The following is a 20,458-nucleotide window of genomic DNA, read 5'->3' on the forward strand; positions in this document are numbered from 1 at the left end:
TGGGTCCCATTGTTCTTCTCTGGACCATGAGCATGGGCATCTGGGCCTCACCCACATTATTCTTACATCTACTCTCCTTTCTGTTAGGTTTGAGAGGTACAGGTCCGGCCGATCTGTTCAGAATACCAGCAATGGAGTAAGTATCCTTTGTACCTCCCTCATCTTCTGAGCGGGCACCTGCCCTACTCAGACCTCGCTTCTGGTTTCCTAACAGGGATTAAATACAAATTCCTGGGTAAGTGCAGAGCAAGCTCTGTTTGAAGGGCACCCTGAGGGGAAGGCAGATGGAAGACAGCCCACAGACAGTAGTGAGACACCATTCTAGTGACTCAGTTTACTCTATGTGAGAAGGAGAAGAGGGCAGGGCATGGGGTTCTCTGATAACCCGGGCCCACCAAGCATCCTTCAGGCAGGAAAGGAGAGCCACCTTTCATTTGCTGGACAGCTTTGGTGCCTTTCCTCTTGAGTGTGTGCTAATCTGTGTGCTGGTAGCTGGAGCCCAACTCACTGTCAATCTCGTGTTCTCACAGGTACTGAGCGAAGTGACTGAAGACAACTTGATAGACCTGGGCCCCGGCTCCCCTGCTGTGGTGAGCCCCATGGTAGGGAGCACAGCACCCCCATCTTCTCTCTCCTCCCAACTCGCAGGCTTGGGTGAGTGTTCTGAAGCAAGGAAAGGCCTTCTTCAGTCTTACAGGCCTCCTCCTGGATAGCTTTCTCTTTGTTAGACAATCAGACAGACCTTTGGAGCAGTCCACGTGAAGGGGTGGGTGTTCCTGAGTCTCAGCCAAATGCACCACCTTCTATTTATAACTCCTTTCCTAAAATTTAAAGTTAAACCCTTGTTAGAAAGTAGAGGTGGAGGAAGTTCTGAGGATGCAGAAGTTGTTTACTTTCTGAAAGACAAGTAACCTGCTGTGTTTTATCTGGAATATCCTTTGTGCTTGAAATGATTTATTTTCACACCTAACTAGGTTGAAAGTGGCAAATAGGTCTCACCCCACTCACTGGCTTCTCAGAACACACTTTTGAAAGACAGCTAAAGCCACATTGTTCTAGTTTCATTTCTGTTACTGTAATAAATACCCTGACAAAAAGCAATGTCGGGGAGGTTTTCCTTTGCCTATAATTCCAGGTTGCAGACCATCACTGCAGGGTAGTCAAGGCAAGGACTTGCTGCAGCTAGATACATTCACAGTCACGATCAGAGAGAATGGATGCATGCTTGCTTATTTGTGCTCAGTCCCCCTCCCCTGCATTTATGAAGCCCAGAACCCACACCCAGGGAATAGAGTTGTTAGGATAGGGTGAATCCTCCCATTCCCATTAATGCAATCAAAACAACCCTCCAGCCTGATCCAGAGAGTTCCTCATTGAGATTCTCATCTCAGGTGATTTTAGATTACGTGAAATTGACAATAAAGCTAACTGTTACACATCAATCCCTAAAAGAAGAATCTGTGGTAGACTGGCAGAGTTTGCAAAGGGTTAGGAAACAGAAAGTGGTGGCATGATCTGTTTGCCTACTCAAACTATACCATCAGCCTAAAGTGTTCTATTGTCTGCATTTTAGGAGAAACCCCTCACTTTTCCACAATGAAAATACATGAATGACTCTGTATGTTTCATTTATACCAAGTTATACAAAATTAAAATCTACTATTGGTATACCTAACCACCATGGTCTTCAGAATTCTTTCCTTTGCCTTGATCTTATAGGTTTTTTTTTTCTAAATAATTCTATATTCATTTCACTCCAGTTGATTTAAACTTTTATTCAGTGGCCTGTCGGTTGTTATAATTCTAGTGCCTCAATTTCCTGTAGCCATATATCTATAATAGATGTCTTTGCCTTCAGTATATCTAGCTGGTGACATATATTTTATATAAGTCATATATATGTCTAAAAAATTTTAATTACAATGATTTATTTATTTTTTGTGTGTGTGTGTGTTGTGTGCGCACTTGTGTCATGGTACACATGTGGAATTCGAAGGAAAACATGTGGGAATTGATTCTTTCCACCATGTGGGTCTTAGGCCTTGGTGACAAGTACCTTTACCTGCTGAGCTACCCACTGGCCCTATATATTGGCCCTGGCTTTTTGAACAGCCAGCCTGGAACTCAGTATGTAGCCGAAGCTGGTTTTGAATTCATAGCAAGCCTCCTGCCTCAGCTTCCCAAGTGCCAAGAGTTCAAGTATAATCCACCATGCTACACCATGCTAGGGTCAAGTCACCACATTTAATACCTAAAATTCAAAACGGATTTCGCTGCTTTCCTGGTGCTTTTCTGTTCACTACTTTTCCTCACTGGCACATCCTGTCTCCCTTTGTAGCCACAGCTTCCACTCATCCCTCTCAAGAGCTAACACTTCCCATAGTCTGGCTCTTCAAACCCTGGCCTCTGTCCATCTTCTTCCCCTTCTGCAGCACACCGCTACTCATCTTGAAGGACCCGCCCTGAGCCTCTCCCAACATCGAAAGCTAAACGCTGCAAGGGTTTGGCCCTCCTAACTCTTCAGTGACGCATGAGCTCCTGAGGCCTGGGACCATGTTGATTCTAGCTGATGTACTTGAGTTCTGACTCTGAGTGCCTAGGAAGTAGCTTCCAGATTAAACACATGGCCCGGGTCCTTAGACCTTGTTTCTGAGTGGATGTGGTGGGAGCACCTGAAAAGAGCATGGTGACAAAGCTTTGGGCATGCTGACCCTTGTCCCCATCTTCTCACTGCCAGCCGTCTCTCTTCTTTTCTGTCCAGGGTATGTTTTTTCCTCCTTGAGCAGATTCAGATTCAGGGCAAAGCCTGTTTCCCACCAGGCTTGCCCTGACTCCTGTGTGTTGTACTGGGAGTGCTGAGGATGGCCTTGAAACTCTATAGTGTCTAACCCACTAGACTATCATCCTGACTTTTGGGGCACTCCATTAAGAACCCATATTTGGGGGACAATGAGATGATGACTCAGTAGATAAAGGTACTTCTTTCTATGCAAGCTGGGTGGATGACCTGAGTTGCATACACACACACACACACACACACACACACACGAGAGAGAGAGAGAGAGAGAGAGAGAGAGAGAGAATGACAATACAATATCATAAAGACATTTTTACAGTTTTTTTTAACCCACTTTTGTTCTCATCTGCTTCTTGTTTTATTGTCACAGACTTGGGGACAGAGAGTGTCAGTGGCACCCTCAGTTCACTTCAACAGTGTAAGCCTCATGATGGTTTTGACATGTTTGCCCAGACCAGAGGGAACTCCTTGGCTGAACAGCGAAAGACGTATGTAGGACTCTTTCCAGTGACTTTCTGTAGATACTAGGGGGTGAGGGGGGCACTGTCCTAGCCTGGTCACGTTGAAAAAAGACAAAGCCTTTTCTTTACCATATTTAAGATTTCTGGAGCCAGTAGTGGTGCACAGCTTTAGTTCCAGCACTCAGAAAGAGGCAGACGGATCTCTGTGAGTTTGAGGCCAGCCTGGTCTACAGAGTAAGTTCCAGGACAGCCAGGGCTATACAGAGAAACCCTACCTCAAAAAAACAAAACAAAAAACAAAAATAAAATAAAGACTGCTAGAAACATATTAATGTATTAACTGCTAAAATTGAATGTGTCAGGCCATCTCCGCTTCTCTTCTGCCCCAGGGTTGTCTGGTCTGTCAGTTATGGATTGTTCTGTCTTTCCTACAGCCCGCTCAGGGCTGAGTAGAAATCCTACTTCCCTAAGCTGCCTGCCACACCGCAGACCCCGCCTCTTCTTGCCCTTCCCTCGCCATGGCAGAGACTTCTCCACAGCAGCTTGGGCAAAAAGAGCCACACAGAAATGGGGGAGCTGATTGGAAAGCAGACAACCCCTGCGTCTGGGAATAGGGCACCGTCCACTTGGTGCAGCGGAGAGGCTGCTGCTTGTAAAATAATTACTTGGCCTTATGAAGCCTCTTCTATTGAATGTCCAGGACACTTTTGACATCTTCCTCTTTGGCTTCAGTATTGTTACTCAAGGCAAGATCTTTGAGAAGTGTGGTGTCCCAGGTGCTAGAGGACAGACTCCACGGGTGAGCTGGTATCAAAACTTGTCTCACAGACAGCAGGAGTCCTTAGCTTCTGCCCCAGGCCAAGATCACAGGTACCCTAACATAGGGGAAAGATTACAGGCCATCACCACACTTCTTCATCCACTGGGGGAACTCACTGGCACTGCTTTTCCCCAGGGTCACCTATGAGGATCCCCAGGCTGTTGGAGGACTCGCTTCTGCTCTAGACAATCGGAAACAGAGCTCAGACATGGTAGGTCTTCAAGCCTGAGGTTGTTTTGCCCATAGTTTTTTTTGGAGATAAAGACAGGCAGTTTGGTAAAGCTGGTTTGTATAGATGGCAGAGACAGCCTTGGGAGGGCACCACAGAACACATCTGGATGGTAGGCAGAGCATTGATAAAATGATGACCATCACAGGGGAAGTAAATTCTGAACTAAGCCACCTGGCTGCAGCCTAGCTGAGTAGTACAGTTCCAGGGGAAGCAGTTGAGGGTCAAGACTTGTTTGTGATGTGGCTTGGAGAGTGTCCTGTGAAACTCTGGGCTTGGAAAGAGTCGAGCCAGGAGTCAGAATGTTTGGAAATAAAGGATGAAATCTGTATGGGCCCCAAACCACAACGCCAGTTTATGGAAGATTTGAGAAGGACTTATGTATTTAATGCATTTTTGCAGATATTTTTCTTTTGAGCCCAACCAGGAAATGTGTGGGAATGTATGCCTGTCTGCCTGGCAAGGAGGAAGAGGGCACCCAGGACTCCCTGGGCCAGAATGAAAGGGGACTGTGCCCACCTATCCACTGGACAAGAAAGGGCCCTTTGCTTCCTGAATGCCAGCTCCTAGCCTCCTATTGGCCCTATGCAAAGGGACTGGTGAGGGATAGAACAATGGCTGCCTGGCATAATGGAAAAGCTTGGATTTGAGGGTGGGGACTCCTTTTCTGAGCTGACATATGTCCTTCTATACTGACTGCCAGGGGTGCTGCCTTGATCTCAGCCCCTGCAATTACACAGCAGTGGCCTACAGTGATGCTCACATCTGCACAGTAGTCTCTGTTCTTTCTCCCATTACTTAGACTATTCTGCATTGAACCCAGAAAGGGAATTAGAGAGCCAAGCCAGGGGCCTGCCAGTGTACTGCCTAGTGAAGACAAGGATGGCCCCTCCTCCTGGCTCACCCCAATCTGGAACAGCCTCATGCCCCAACCAGGATCTGTGCTCTCCTGCCCATCATGCCAGCATGTGTCCTGCTCCAACTCATGGCATTATCAGTGCCCAGGCCTGGGTCCAAGTCCAGGAGACGTGGTCGATTTCTCACCCTTTGAATGCGTGGCTTGGCCTGGCTCCCTGTTTTCAAAGGTCTTGCTGATTCCAGCAGATTTACCTATGATAGTGGGCAGACTGCTATTCCTGTTGTTACTGGGGCAAGGTCTGGCCTCAGCAGGAAAGACTGGCAGGACATGGGATGGTCATATGTATCTCTTTTGTGTGATCACATCTTCAGGCTGCCTTGACCCTTCATGGGCCATGCTGTCCTGGAACTGAGAACAAAGTAAAGAGAAAATTGTGTAGTCACATCTCTGCGAGTAAGACCCCACCTCTGATTTTATGATTTGAAGAAGCAGGAGATGGCTGACTAAGTGACTCAGCAAGTACAGGCACTTAATGCCAAGCCTGAAGACTTGAGTTCCATCCTCAGAACCACACTGTAGAAAGAGAGATCTGACTGCTACACGTTGCCTTCTGACCTCCACCTGCACAGTGGCATGCATGTACCAATGTACATGTACATGTGTACAGACAAAATAAAAATTGATGTTTTAAAGCAGGAGGTCTGTGAGTGTAGCTCACCAGTCCAGTGTGTACAGTGCTCTGGGGTCAGCAGAGGCACTACAAATAAACAAACACAAAACATAAGGCAAAAAGGCAGGGGTAGGGTTGAGGGTGCCTGCCTTTAATCCCAGCACTCAGGAGGCAGAGACAGGTGATCTCCTAGGTCGAAGTCAGCCTGTCTACAGAGTGAGTTCCAGGACAGCCAGGAAACACTGTCTCGGAAGAAAAAACAAAAAAAACAAACAAACAAACAAAAAAAGAAAGAAAATTAATTTAATTAAATAAATAATTTTTTTTAAAAAAAGCTAGACATAGTGGCACATGCCTTTAATCCCAGTACTAGGGAGGCAGAGGCAGGCAGATCTCTGAGTTTGACCAGCCTGATCTACAGAGAGAGTTCCAGGACAGCCAGGGCTGTTACAGAGAGTAACCCTATCTAGAAAAGCCAAACAAACAAAAAAAAGAAGGCAATAAAGAATATGCTGAGCTCAGCATTCAAATCAAGAACTTAAGAAAAGATGCATGGACAACTAGAATAGAGGAGAAAAAAAAACAAAGAAAAAAGCAGGAATCATTTTGCTCTATCAAGAGAATTAGGCCTGGACAACTTCTCAGGCTTTACCAAAGCCTGCAGGTGTTTAACATTTTTTTTATCCAGGGTCGTGATTATTGGCTTTTCCCTCTCTTTTCCAGGCAAGGGGGTGTTGGGCATGCTAGGGCAGGTGGGAAGCATCAGCTCACATTTCCTTGTGTGACAGACCATCAAATCTGAACATTGACTTTTCTCTTTACAACATGTGCTGTGACTTCCTGTTGTGGGTACTGCTGTGACTTTTCTTTTGGGGACTTTTCTGTCCTTGGCCCAGCAGAGAGGGAAAGGTGGGGACTGTGATCTGCAGCCCATAGACTGCTGGCTCATGACCCAAGGAATGGTGAGGAGCCACAGCTGAGCTCGCTGCCCACCCCAGCCCCTCATTGTGTAACAGTCGCCACCTTCCTCTTGCCACCTGCCCAGTCCTTGTGACCAGACAGGACAGAGATCACTCACTTGTTCTGGGGGCGTGAAATCTCTCCTCCTGTCTATGTGGAACCCCCATAAGGCCCCAGACTTCCAGCTCTGGAACCACTTCCCCTGGCATTTTGCTGAGCCTGTGCTCCTGGGTCTCCTTGGGCTGGGATGTTTGCAGGCATCAGCGGGGAGCCTTTCCCTTTTCCCATAGACTCTTGGCAGTATTCATTTTTCCAGAGCACAAGTGATCGTGGCTTGTGAAAGGGCTCGGGAGAGGGGCAGGGAGGACCATTATGAGAGGATTCAGCATGTGGCTGATTAAAGAAGCTCTCTCTTACCCTGTGCCTGGGAATTTGGCAGTCCTAGGCTTGGTGGGCTTTTATAATGTAACAGAGTCACTCAAGAGACCTTGGGACCTTTTGCATAAACACATAGACAATAGTGACAGAGTCCAAAGAAGACAAAGCCAGGAGAGCATGTATCATGCCTACAGTCCACTCTCTGTGGCACAGAGGCTCTGGCATGTCTTTCCCCATTTCTGTGCAGGTGGCCCTGAGCTGGATGCATGGAGAGAGGGTCCCAAGCTGCTTGCCTGAGGTTGACCACTTCAACCCCAAGTACAGAATCAAGCCTCTAGGTGCATGTGGTAGCGATGTGGCAGGTGAGGTACAAAGAAATGGCAGAAATAGACATGTGGACCTCTGCCCTCCAGATAAATGTGGTAAACCAAATGTAGAACTAGCCCTTGATGTCAGGCCAGGGGAGGGGCCCAGATGGCAGTGACAAGCTGCTTGCAGCACAGGGGCCACCTGCTTGAGAAAGGCTTAAGCTGCGGTTGCAGACAGTTAGTGTCTGGAGAGCAGTGTAGCGGGTGGCCAAGCTGTCCCACTTCCACAGCAGCTTACGCTTGCCCTCTGTGAGGAAGCAGCTGTTCCTGAAAGTGTGGGCTGGCTGGGCCCTGACCTTAGAACAGGCTTCCTACAACTTTATCTCCATTTTCCAAATAGAGATGCTCTAGCTGTGTGCCCTGTGCCTGTTAGCCCTGCAAAAAAGGATACTGCCCCCCCCCCAAATTACTTGAGTGTGACCTGGGCAGCTGGTGATGGTGCCTGTCTTTGTCCATTCAAGCAGCCTGTCCCCTTCTTTGTCCCCATGTAGAGCGCCAATCTTCAACTTCCCAGAAGCAAACCCAACTAACAGCTAACTCTCACCTTCCTGCCTACAGTTTTTCCTTTTAAAACAATGTGCATTAGCTGCTTTCTTATTTCCCATAGTATGAAATTCCTACCCTTCTCAACCTGTCAAGTACAAAGTCTTCATATGGAAACTTTGTGTACTACTGAATGAGACCAGGGGCTTTGGAATATCTCTCCCAATAGGTTTGGGTGAAGTATCACAAAGGAAGTTTCATGGCTCCTCCAGTGATAGCTCCCAGTGCAGTTTTACACCATTGGGCAGGTAGATAGATCTCTTTGTGTGCCTGGATCTGGGGACAACCATGGAAGAGTGCTGCTCATTCCTTCCTCTCCTGGGACTTCAGATGTGGGGGCAGCCTGCACAGTTAGGTCACTAAACCAGGTGCATTGACAGGTGAAGGTAAGCAAGATCTGGCTTGCTCCCAGGGTCATCGACCTTCCCTTCTCTCCCTCCCTGGCCCCTGGGTCTTTTCTGCTACTTTTGGTTGGTGATCAGTTAGGACCATCTCCCATTTCCATGGTATAAGCAAGGAAATTCAGAGCATGAAATCTGGGTATGGTAAAGCATGCCTGCGATCTTAGCACTGGGCAAACCGAGACAGGAGGCTCCTGGTGTGAACCAACCTGGGCTACACAGAGACCAGCCTAGCTGAATAATGGGACCCTGTCTTTCTCACACACACTCACATGAATACTAGTAACCATGACAACAGCAATAATAGTGTCAAAACAAGAACAGAAGTAGTAGACCATGAGGTCTTATGTTAGTCTCCAACACCAGAGGTTCAGGACAAGGAAGAACAACATAGGACCAGCATAAAAGCTCATACTGTACAGAACCCAAGTTCAGTTCCCAGCACCCACATTGGGCATCTCACAGTGTCCTGTAAGCACAGCTCCAGAGAATCTGATGCCCTCTGCTGGCCTCCATGAACACCTGCATTTACACGAACACACACACACACACACACACACACACACACACAATGAAAAATAAAAGGTTAGTAGGCTAGTATCCCCACTCAGTAACCCTGGACGACTCCCAGACATAGCACTCCAAAGGTAAAAACAAAGAACTGGCTGGAGCCTCGGCGCCTTTCTGTTCCTAAGCTGGAGTGGCTCATAGGTGCCAACAGCAGGACTTCTGCCCACCACCCAGATCCTAACCTGCCACCCTGGCATCAGAGATGCCTGAACCTATGAGCGCATGAGATGGGCTGGGTGTTGTTACCAGGGCTCCACCCAGCCAGCCTGGCTGCTCTTTTCACATGGAGCAGCATTTGGCCTTGACCTCTATGGGAGCGTGTTCTGGGTAGATTCTCTTCATACCCATTCTTCCTCTCTGTCTCCCTTCTCACTCACTCTTCAACCTCTTGTAACAGCCTGCAGCTTGGACCAGTATCCAACAAGATGCTAAAACCATGGCAAAATAGCCAAAAGCTCCCTAGGGATCTGCTGGATGGGCCACTAATGTGACATGTAATGGATGTTAAAGCCCCCAAGGGCCTGGTGACCTGCTTGGAGCCACAAGGCAGAGACACACACTCCCTGCCCTGCTCCCGTCTCTCCCTCTTTCTGGGTCTCTGCAGGTTATATTTCCCAGGCAGAGTCCATGTTGAGTCTGGGTCTGGGTGTGCCTGTGTGATAAGAGGGGTGCTCTGCCTGCTTCCCGGAGCTGGTTCTCAGAGCTGTGTTTTTGCATCCAGCCACCTGCCTTCTGTCACATAAATGCTGCTGAGAAGCAGCACCCAGCTCCTCAGAACATGTCCTGAGGCCAGAGAGACTCGTTTCTAATGAGCAGACCCCCTTGTGTGTCTGCATTAGAACACAGACACACAGACATGGAAGTTGAGGCATCCTGACTCAAAATGTTAGCATTAGACTCAAAATGCCACATTGCATCACCCTGTTCACAGATGAGGAAATGGAGGCTAAGCCTTGTTGAAGCGCCTGGGCCAAGTCCTCCACCTGCCCACATAGCTGAGACTTCTAAGACGGAAGAGGCTGGCTCCCCTATTGAAGAAGCAGCGCAGAGAAGTGACTTGCCCCAGGTCTGCATCTTAGCACTGTAGAGGTGGATGGAGCCCAGCCCCATTTTTGTCTTGCTTTGCTGCTATTGCAGGGATGTGTTCAGTTGTTTGCACAGTTTTATGATGTGAATTAAACCCAGAGCTTCACATATGGTAGGCAAGAACTCAACTTCTGAATTATACCTCTTTTTTTTTTTTTTTTTTTTTTTTTTTTTTTGGCAGGGTCTCTCTATATAGCTCTGGCTGTCCTGGAGCTCTTTGTGTCGACCAGGCTGGCCTCGAAATCACAGAGATCTGTCTGCCTCTGCCTGCCAAGTCCTGGGGTTAAAGGCATGTGTCCGCCACCAGCCAGGCCCTCTACTTTTTAACACTGATAAAAAGAATTCTAAGAAAAAACTGAAAGGTCTAATTAGGCCTATGACTAGCACCACAGTGAACTGTTGCAAGTCCTCCCTCAGGAGAGCCTGCGCTCTACGCCAACACTGCAGAAAGAAAGCTCACAGAGGGACTCTCAGTTTCTTCTAGGTTCACTGAGTCGGATAAGGCAAAAAGGGCCCACGTGCACCCTACCGGCTGCCATGGATGGCATTTCTCACTGGAGAAATGGTTGCCTTTCTGAACTGGGGACTAGGCATGGCGCATATCCTCTAGGAGTCAGACAGTGTGATTTATAGATGTCAAGACCATGAAAACAGCACATCCTTCCCAGGAGTCCATCAAGGTAGAAGGGCCTGCCCACAGTCATGAGATGCAGGCATCTGCCATGGGCACTGTAGGCACAGCCATTGAGCATCCTTGCTCTCTCCACGAGCGAGTAATCACATCTGCTTCCTCACTGGGACTCATGTCATGGTATAAGAACTCCCTGAAATATTCAGTGTGGCGGTTTGAAGTGCCTGGGGTTAAAATGGTGGCATAGAGAGACAGTGCCTAGCGATTAGTGACCTGTTCTGAAAATGCTTGTGAGGATGGGGCACAGAGCGCGTACTTGGAGCTGGAGGTCACCAGCTTGCTGAAGGGGTGCTGCAGACATCTGCTCAGCATGTGCAGGGGCCACACCTTCTTGGCAACAGATTTCAACCTCCAGAACAGGAGCCAGCAATATGAATGTTTTGTTCTCTCCCTTTTCAGGTTGGGGTTTCTGGGTTATTCTTGTTGCTTTTTAAGAATTACTTATCCCGAGTCTTCTTACTGCCTGTTTAAAGTTCATTCTTACTGTAGATTGTGATATTAGAGTGTGGCCAGCTATGGACCCAGCACTGTTGTTTTCTTTTCTTTCTTTCTTTTTTTTTCTTCTTTTTTCTTTTTCTAGAAATAGTGGGCTAGTAAATAAGCAAGCTCCGCAGGTGGAGCACCTCTCAGTCCCAGTGTAGATAAAGAGGCCGCTTGCCCCGACTAAAGGCCATCATCTCATTTGTCTAGGCGGGGAGCCAACCTTTTATTAACATGGCCTCTAAGGGTTGAAAGGCCACCTTCACATCCCATCTGACAACAACGTAAATGTTTTTAGTTGCTCAGGCCAAGGCATGGTACCTTCTCCAATACCTATGAGGTTTGCTGGGGAGCCCTGCCACACCCCAGGCATCCTGTTCCCCAGCCCTCAGTGGACTACTTTTCTCAATTCCTAAAAGCTTAGACAGTTGCTGGGAGGCAGGAGAGACTAAAGGAGGCTGTGGCATTTGGGGCTACTGAGTGGTATTTTTTCCTCAAAGGAGAGAAAGAAGACTAAAGTCTTTTTTTTTTTTTTTTTGGTCATCAAAGCCTCAAGCCTCATTTTTTTTTTTTTTTTTTTTTTTAGCTGTGTTTCCATTAATGGTAGAGTGTTCCTGATTTCTGGAGGCAGGGCACCCCCAGTCCAAGGGAACACGTGCCCCCGGCTCCTCCTCCCACTCAGAAAGCCCACCTCATTGAGCAGACAGAGAGAGGCCCAGGGCTGGCCTGCCCTCCTGAGAACCCTGCACCCTGCTCTAGGCATGCTGCCGCTCAGCTTCCCCTCAGGCCCAGGAGCCTCTCTGCTGAGGTAGCCTTCACCGAGGGCAGCTGATTCTCCTGTCATGGCTGCTGCAGGACTCCTGCCTTCTTGAGATTAGGAGGTGCTCTGCAGCCCTGGCCTGGAAAGGCAAACACACGAGCAAAAAGTTATCCATATCAAGAACGTGTACTTCTTGTCACCAGCCCCCGCTGGCCAGCCTGCTTCTTGTAATTCACCACCTCATGGCTTTCCTCACCTGCCATCCCACATAGAGCTGCCTGTGTTGTTGCCTGTGCGTGCCCTGTGCTTGTTTTGCTCTGTGTACATTTTGGTTTTGTTTGGGGGTTTGACAATTTACTTTGTTCTGGTGTTCTGTCTTCTTTTGCCTGGCTGTGTGGGGGCTGCGGGACCCCGCTGCTTGCCGCCTCTGCCTTCATAGATCCCCGTTGCGCAGTCCTCTGTCATGGACGACATTGAGGTGTGGCTCAGGACAGACCTGGTGAGACTTGACTTCTACATTTTGTGTGGGGGTTGTGGCAAGGCAGATGTTCTGAGGGCAGGCCTTGGGGCTTGTGGCAGGGGCGCCACTTCCACCATGGTGGAATGGAGGGGGGAGGGGGGGCAGCTCAGCCAAGCTCATCTTCCTTGCCAACTTGTGGACTCTGGTGGTGCTGGCTCTGGCACAGCCTCTTGGCCACACAGCCCCATACAGATGTCTCACATCTGTGGAAACGAGAGAGCCCAGCTTTCGCCACCCCTGACACACACTGACCCCTCCCCAATTTCTCTAAAACGCCAAAGGTGTGTGTTTGAGTGGTTTTTCTGCTTGCTTGTTTCTGTTTCATTTTGCTTTTTGTTTTGAGGGAGGTGGATAATTTTGTGTTTTTTTGTTTTTTTGTTTTTTGTTTTTTTGTTTTTTGCCCCCGGTGTTGGGGATTGAATTCATGGCCTTGTGCGTGTTAGTGGACAAGTGCTGCATCCCAACATCTTCATTTCTTTTCTTTTTCCTCACAGATGAGTTAGGTGCTTGGTTTTAAAATCACCACCATCCCCATTCCCACTGTCTTCTAGTTATTTGTTTAAAAGAGCTCCTGCTCCAAAAGAGCGCCCTTCTTCTAGGATGGACGAAAGACTGAGCAGATCGTGTGTCTAAAGATGGCCTAGGTCAATTCCCTCTCCTTACAGAGCACTTCATTCATAGTCACTGGGTGCAGGAGGGATTCAGTGGTGGCTACAGGTTTCCTGTGGCGCCGCCCCTGTGAAAGAGGACAGCATGCTGTAGTCAGGGGCTAACACTGCCTCTTTTCCAGGATGCCAGGCCTTCTAAAGATACAGACAGCCCCTGGAGGCAGCCACCCCGGTGGCAGGGAAGGTTGAAAGATCACCCCTGTGATTCCTGAAAAGAAATATCTCCCTCACAGAGGCAGGAACAGAAAGTCTCAGGCCCTCTCCCAGACTAGGCATGGGATCACATACCTGTAATCCCAACATTTGGGAAGTGGAGGCAGGAGGATCAGAAGGGCAAGGCCAGCTTTAGCTACATGGTGAGTTCAAGGCCACCTTGGCCACATGAGACCCTAAAGAGACAAGAGCCAACTCACAAGGCAGCAATAAGTCAGAAGCCCGGTAGCTCAGCTCTGCTGGTGACTTACTCCAACATGGTCCTTTCCCAGCGAGGCTTATGTATAAACTCCTCGCTAATCTAGTGTGACTCACTTCAATATATAGAGACACACAGCACCTCCATGGCCCCTTTTGGCAGCAAGAATGGGAGCTTAGGGAAAGGCAGTTATAGCTCCTAGGGGCTGTGGGGCTTGTTTCAAGGTGACAGCTTCCACTACCGAAGGACCTACTGGAGATCAGGCCAAGGCCATCCAGGCCCCAAACAGCTTTAGCTGTTGGTGTGTGGATGGCATCTTTTCAGAATCCCTATGCTGTCAGCACTGATGTGCCTCAGCTTCATGTGACAATGGCATCTTTCCTCAGAGCCTGGTTTTGATGAGTGGGGTTCCCCACTTTGGCCCAGGTAGGGACCAGCTTGAACCAGTTTTGGATTTTTCTTTCTTTCTAGGAGATCAAAACCTAGAATCTTTGCTGTTTTTCGTTTTTAAAAAACTTTTTTTTCTTTTTTTTTTTTTCTTTTTTTTTTGTCCCACACTCTCTGCTTCTCTAATATGCTGGAGTCTGGAGGCAGGGGAAGTAGAACTTCACTTGGGAAGCCACGGGTGGACAGAGGTGGCGGGGTAGGCAAGACGGGATAAGTCCTAATGCCCGTTTTCTGCTCCATCCACAGAAGGGTGACGACGTGGAAGAGGGTGTCACAAGTGAAGGTAGGCCTGGCCGGTGGCCTTGCAGCCCTTCTGCTCTCTTGCTCCTGACTCTCAGGGCTGCACAGGGACTGGTCCTGGACCCTGAAGCCTGTGCTGCTAGAGCCATGTGGTTCTGGGCCTGAGCCCTAGGTTTCATAGGGACTCACGCTGATGATATAGCAGTGCCATTCCTCCCTCCCCTTTAGGGCAAGCAGGGAAGAGCATGGAAAGGTAACTAAGAGGGTGAATGGTGGGCACAGAGAACTATCCTAGGTTCTGCCCAGGTACTAAGTCCACACAGTCTCAGATCGCACAGTGCAGAGTGCGCAGGGCCTCTCGGGCATCTGGGCCTATGTTGATGGTCAGGTAGAGACATGGGTCTGGTTTTCCAGCAAGGCTCCTGCCCTCTTCCCATCTTACATGACCTCCTGTCCATCTTGCCTTCCACACTTCATCCCATGCTGCCCCTCCCCTGTATTCTTCCAGACCCTGTGGCAAAGACCAGTCCAAGGACCTGCCATCCGTGCTAAGCGGCTGCCTTCTGCAGCCTCACTTCTGCCTTTTCCTTGGGTCAGCGAGGGTGGGCCTGTGGTGTAAGCAGGTGCTGGCCTGCTCTCTCGGCCCTGCCCTGTGCTGATGGGGGAGGGGTGGATAGAACTCTGAGCTCTTGGAGGGGCAGGTGCTCTACACCCAGTGTTTCTTCCAGAATTTTTATCTGAAGAGACTGGAGGACGTCATATCTTTTCCCCATCATGGGGCCCACAGCAGTGTACAGGATCCAGCCCAATCACATGCCCCTAAACCAGCTTCACCAGCTCTGCGTTTGGGGAGTGGGGAATAGTGACTTCCCTTAGGCTGGTCCCCAGACTGGGAGGGCCCAGAATTACCCAGGATCTGGCTGGTTGCTCTCCTGCCAGCATCCCTCCCAGCTCTACAACACCCCTCCCACCCCCCTCTCCCAGCAACCTGTATGTTCCTCCTTCAGAGGGCAGCCAGGCCAATGTGGTCCTGACTGGAGCTGGAAACCAGGGTGTGGGGTTCCAGCTAAGTGACCCCTTACCAAGCCTATCCCTCAATTTGGTTTGTTTTGCAGAGTTCGATAAGTTCCTGGAAGAGCGAGCCAAAGCTGCAGAAACAGTTCCAGACCTGCCCTCGCCCCCCACAGAGGCCCCTGCACCAGCCTCCAATACTTCCAACAGGAAGAAGCCAGAGCGGTCTGAGGATGCACTCTTTGCCCTGTGAGCTGTCCTGTGGTTTGCCTCCCCATGGCAGGTCACTGCTGACTCTCCTAGTGGACACTGGGCACTGGCCACTCCCAGCCCCTCAGCCTGCACACCTGTATCTCCATGGAAATGCCACTGTTTGCTCCCAGGCCTCCCTGGTCAGGGCCTGGTTTGCCACCTTTTCTCTGGGTGGCAACAGCTCTGACCAGAGGTCCTGTCCTCCCTCACCCTAAGGGCTCTCTTGGCCTTGGGTCTTCCCAGGAAGAAGCAGCGAGTGGTCCAGCCCCAAGCAAGGTAGCCCCTTGACATTTTCTGAGCAGACTGACTCTTACAACCCCTTCCTGCTTCCACCTAGCTTCGCGGCTTCCTTAGGTGAGACATTCTGCTCCCGGGACTCCCTTCCTCCATCAAGGACTCTGGGAAAGCAGGGCTCAAGTATTTGTCACCACAGGCTTAGTCTCTCTCCTTAGACTGTGTGGCACTAGTGTGTCTGTGGTTGAGTGGATTCTGTGGGTTACTACCTTGATGATCCCTCATGTCCCTGGCCCTCTCTCCATCAGTTAGCTGCCATGCCTGGGACTAAGACCGGGACCCGTGGCTCTTGGTGTGAGAACGGCCCAGGTGGCATGTGCTCTGAGGATGGTAGAGAGCTTACTCCATGCACACCGTGCACACTCACACTCTCATCGGCCCTGATGTCTAGAGAGGGCTGATGCTAAAGCAACATGACTTTAATGTATCCCATGACTAGGCTTCACCTTCTACAACCTCCACATTGCTACCTCCAGGCCCAGCAGCAGGTGGCTGTGTGCTGTGCCTGGAGGGTTCCAGATGATCAGGAGCCACATTAGGCTGGAGCCATACTCTTCTCCTCCCTAACATGGCCTCAGCCTTCATGGCTGTTCTCACTTGACCTGCCACCCACCTCACATGTTCCCCAGCCACCAGTTTCAGTCTGAAGCCTGACAGTCTGGATCTGAGCACCCGAGACGAGAGCTGGTGATACCTGCTCCTGCCCTTGTCTTGGCTCCCTTAGTCCTGGTCTAGCTGCTATTGCCTAGAAAAAGGAAAAATACTACTGCAGCTGTATTACTGTACCACTGGGCAAGTCACCACACATTCCCCACCCAATGTGTGGTCAGCCTTTCCCACTGCTAGGATGACCCAGTGCTACACCTGTCACCACCCGAGCACCAGTCCCAGCAGGGGGAGGAGGCTGGGTTCCACTTGCAGTGGGATCAGTGCACAGGTTCTGGGCAGCTCTTAGGATGGGGCCACAGCCCTGGGTGAGAAGAGAAACTGCCTACCCCAGAAGCCCCAGCACCTCTCCTTCAGCAGTCTCGGAAGGTAGGACCTGTGGAGGATGTCACACTGACCTGCTAACTGCCCAGCTCTGTCTGAGCACCTCCCACACCTCCACACTCCACTCAGGACTCTTGGCCAAGCAGAGTTTCTCTCTCAGTGTTTCTCACGGGCAGAGCCCTCTAAGGCTAGGCTGGCTGTTAAGGCCTCTGAAGACTTAACACACCAGAGGAGGCTGGGGAGCCCAGTATACCTGGAAGCTTGGCCTTGAACACAGTCTAGAAGGGTTGTCTGCAAGGATCAGCTGTGCACAGTCTAAAGAGCTGGGCCTGTGGGCAGTCAGGCCAGCATCTCTGAGTTAAGAGGCTGCCCCTTGCTTGTGGATCATGTAGAGAGAAAGATGGGCCTCCATCAAGGAGAGAGACTAATGGGGGAGGGACGGGGGCACAACCAGGTTTCCCAACAAGGCTGCTTCTAGTACCAATGTCCAGAGCTGTCCATCTTCCCGACTGCAGCTGCTGAGTGTGGCTTAGAGGAGCCCAGCTGCCCTGAGGGCAGCAGGTACTCAAGGACTCCCATAGGCTGCCAAGAGGCCACCTTTCTGGCCCCCGACCAGCACAGCTGGTGGTTTGGTTTATATTCTTCACATCTTGTCTAGAGGTAGTCTGCCTTATCTGTGGGCTGAAGTGACATGTGTCTGAGGCCTTTGAGAGAAGTAAGCTTGGGCCTGGGGAGTTCTGAAGGGGGTTCAACTCTTTGGACTGCCCTGGCCTGAGGCCTCTGGTTCCCCACCATCTGTGGGCAAAGTCCTTAGAGCTGGGCCCTCTCAAGCCAGCAGCCTCTACAAGTGTTAGAAATCACAGCTAGAGTGTGTACTTAATTACACTAAATTATTGCCGGGACTCATAAGCACTAATTACACCTGATTATAGGTTAAAATATTTATTTTGTCAAAATATTTTCTTGAGGATGTGTTTAACCTTTTCTTGTTCATTGTGTGCTGAAGTGTGAAGACTGCTTCTTCCTACCTTTTTGGCCATCAGGTGTAGTGAAGGAAAGTCACCAGGTGTATTTTGACCCTGTGAGCCTGCCATAGAGTGACTCCTGCCCAGGTACCAAGAAGGCAGGCTGGAGTTGGGCTGAGACTGACCAACTCATTTGTCTGTATGTGGGACATGGTGTTTCAGAGCCAAAAGGGTTTCTTGGTAGCTGTGGCCAGAGCTGGCTTCCATTTTTCCTGTCAGCCCCTCAGTGTGAGTGACTGTGCCTTGGCTCACTGCCCTTGTCCTCCCCACCCAGCCCATGCTGTCACCCACAGCACTGCTCACCTGGGAAGTGGTGGCCAGACCCTAGGTGGCCTGGTGGCAGTGAGTTCCTTTGTTCCACCACAAGACTTTCCTGCCCACAACCCTCTGGCTGATGGTCTCAGATGGCTCAGAGTAGACCACTGCCACTCTTGGGGCCGGCTCAGCCCTAGGTGGCTGGGAGAGCAGCAGAGAGCCTGGTCAAATCCACAGCCTTCCTATGGTCTGCTGTTGGGATGACTGGGGTCTCCCTGTGTGCTCGGCCATACAGGAGGCCAGTGGGAAAATACGTCTCTACTTGGAGGTCCTCCCTTTGTGGCTCTGTGGTACCCGCTTAGCCCAGGGCCCATCTCCAGCCCCTCTTGTTCATGGAGGTCTAGGCTAGGCTTCCCCTAGTCCCCAAGAACAACTGTTGGCCCTGTCTTCTGACTGATCCTGCCATACTCACGCCCCAGGCTCTCTGGGAGAGTAGGGGTAGTGTTTCTTCCTAAAGTTTGCACTTCATTTGTGAGGATCTGAGGATCCTTGGGGCTGCTGGAAAGACGGTATTGAATTTGTTATCCTGTTGTCTCACAAGTCAGACTCTTGTCACTGTCCTGTGTTTCTGTGGGTAGAGCTGGTTCTGGAGGGTGGCTCAGTGTGACAACTAGTGTGTCCCCCCCCACTGGTTCTGCTTCCAAGTACTGTCTCTCTAATTTGTGTTCTTGCATGTAAAGTACGCCACAATAAATAGTTGAACCAGCCACACCCGTGTGATATCTGAGTTGGCCTGAGCATCCAAAGGGCCTGAAATTTGGCCTACATGGCTTCTTTTTATTTTTTTAAATTCTATTTTAAATGATGTGTTTATGTGTGTTATCTGAGTATGGATATGTGACTTATTAGTTCACAGGGACCAGGACAGGGTGTTGGAGTCACTGGAGCTGGAGTTAAAGTGGTTGTGAACCACTCAGTATGGGTGCTGCTGGGAACCAAACCCTAGTTCTCTGCAAAGGCAGTGTGTGTTCTTTAACCACTGAACTGTCTCTCCAGCTCTCGCCTGCCTTTTAATTTTATTTCATAGTAAGATAGTACTGTCTTGGGATGGAGAGATGGCTCAGCAGTTAAGAGCACTGACTGCTCTTCCAGATGGATGCAGGTGCAATTCCCAGCACCTACATGGCAGCTCACAACTTTCTGTAACTCTAGTTCCAGGGGATCTGACACCTTTAGGCCAATGAACATAAAATAAAGTTAAATTATGATGATGATGAAGAAGAAGAAGAAGATGATATACTGTTTTACTGTGTAGCAGGCTGGCCTCAAACCCAGAGATCACCCAGCCTCTGCTTCCCAAGTGCTGGGAAGCCCTGTACCACAAGACCACATGCCTTTAACAGGCCTTCATGGGTCCCTGCTAGAGGGAGCATTGCAGACCCTTTCCTTCATTCCCCATCCCAGAGGTCTGGCAAAGAAACTCCTGTGTCCTGGACAGCAGCAGGCTTTGGGGGAGAGGGCAGGTATATGGCTACTCTGGCTACCAAAGAACCATGGGATTATGTGTGGTGGATTTTCCTGGGTCTCAGGCAGATGTGGCAAGGCTGCTTACCCTGGCTTACAGCAGGTAGACCTGGCGCATCCAAACCCCTTCAGCTGGGTTTCTGCCAGAAAGGCTTCAGAATCTTCTACGAAGCCATGCCAAGTGCTAAGTCTGCAAGTCTTGGCTCCTGGAGCGTGGACCCTTCTCCCCCGACTGTGTTGTTAAAGTATACAGTTGATTGGTTTCAGTCAGAGTTGCAGGGTTCTGTGACAACTTTAGAGACTTTTTGTTCCTTCAGAGTAGCTACTTCTGTCCCTCCCCACCTACCTTCTTCCTTTCTGTGAACTCCTGTGCTATTCCAGGAGGCTGCCCTAGGGCACTACTCTGAGGCATTGTCCTTTGAGAACTGGCCCTGGCCAGCCCTGAGGTAAAGGGACTAAGTGGGGACACAGGAGTAGGTGCCTATTCCTCCTTTAATTTGAGGACTTTGTGCCCTTCAGACCCTTCACCTCCTGGAGCTGAGGACGGAGCTCATGTATAAGTGTATGAAACTGCTGTAACCCTAGCTAACATCTGCCTGTGTGTCACTGTGCTGGTAAAGTTGGGGCTGGGGTACCAGGGCCTCTTTGTCAGGATGGAGCCTGTGGCCCAAACTCCTCACTTAAAGGGCATGTTTGACTTACTGGTTGTGGCAGAAATTGGTTAAGAAGTCAGAAAGAGGAATGTGT

General features: G+C 49.9%; 1 protein-coding gene across 4 annotated transcripts in view; it reads left to right on the forward strand.

Annotated features, from left to right (window-relative positions):
• Tom1l2 (target of myb1 like 2 membrane trafficking protein) overlaps positions 1-18,954 on the forward strand; it is a 119,232-nt gene extending 100,278 nt beyond the window's left edge. The window contains exons 9-16 of one of the 4 annotated variants that reach the window (XM_051180507.1): positions 88-136; positions 531-654; positions 3,168-3,285; positions 4,214-4,289; positions 6,733-6,798; positions 12,513-12,572; positions 14,367-14,403; positions 15,476-18,954. In XM_051180507.1, the coding sequence (XP_051036464.1) occupies positions 88-136; positions 531-654; positions 3,168-3,285; positions 4,214-4,289; positions 6,733-6,798; positions 12,513-12,572; positions 14,367-14,403; positions 15,476-15,624 (679 nt within the window). In that variant the 3' untranslated portion in view covers positions 15,625-18,954. The remainder of the gene's footprint in view (positions 1-87; positions 137-530; positions 655-3,167; positions 3,286-4,213; positions 4,290-6,732; positions 6,799-12,512; positions 12,573-14,366; positions 14,404-15,475) is intronic. The other 3 variants (XM_051180509.1, XM_051180510.1, XM_051180511.1) reach the window with 3 other exon arrangements.
• Positions 18,955-20,458: the final 1,504 nt, after the last annotated feature.

The sequence above is a fragment of the Phodopus roborovskii genome, unplaced genomic scaffold (genome assembly GCF_943737965.1).
Source record: "Phodopus roborovskii unplaced genomic scaffold, PHOROB, whole genome shotgun sequence".
Taxonomy (NCBI): Eukaryota; Metazoa; Chordata; class Mammalia; order Rodentia; family Cricetidae; genus Phodopus; species Phodopus roborovskii.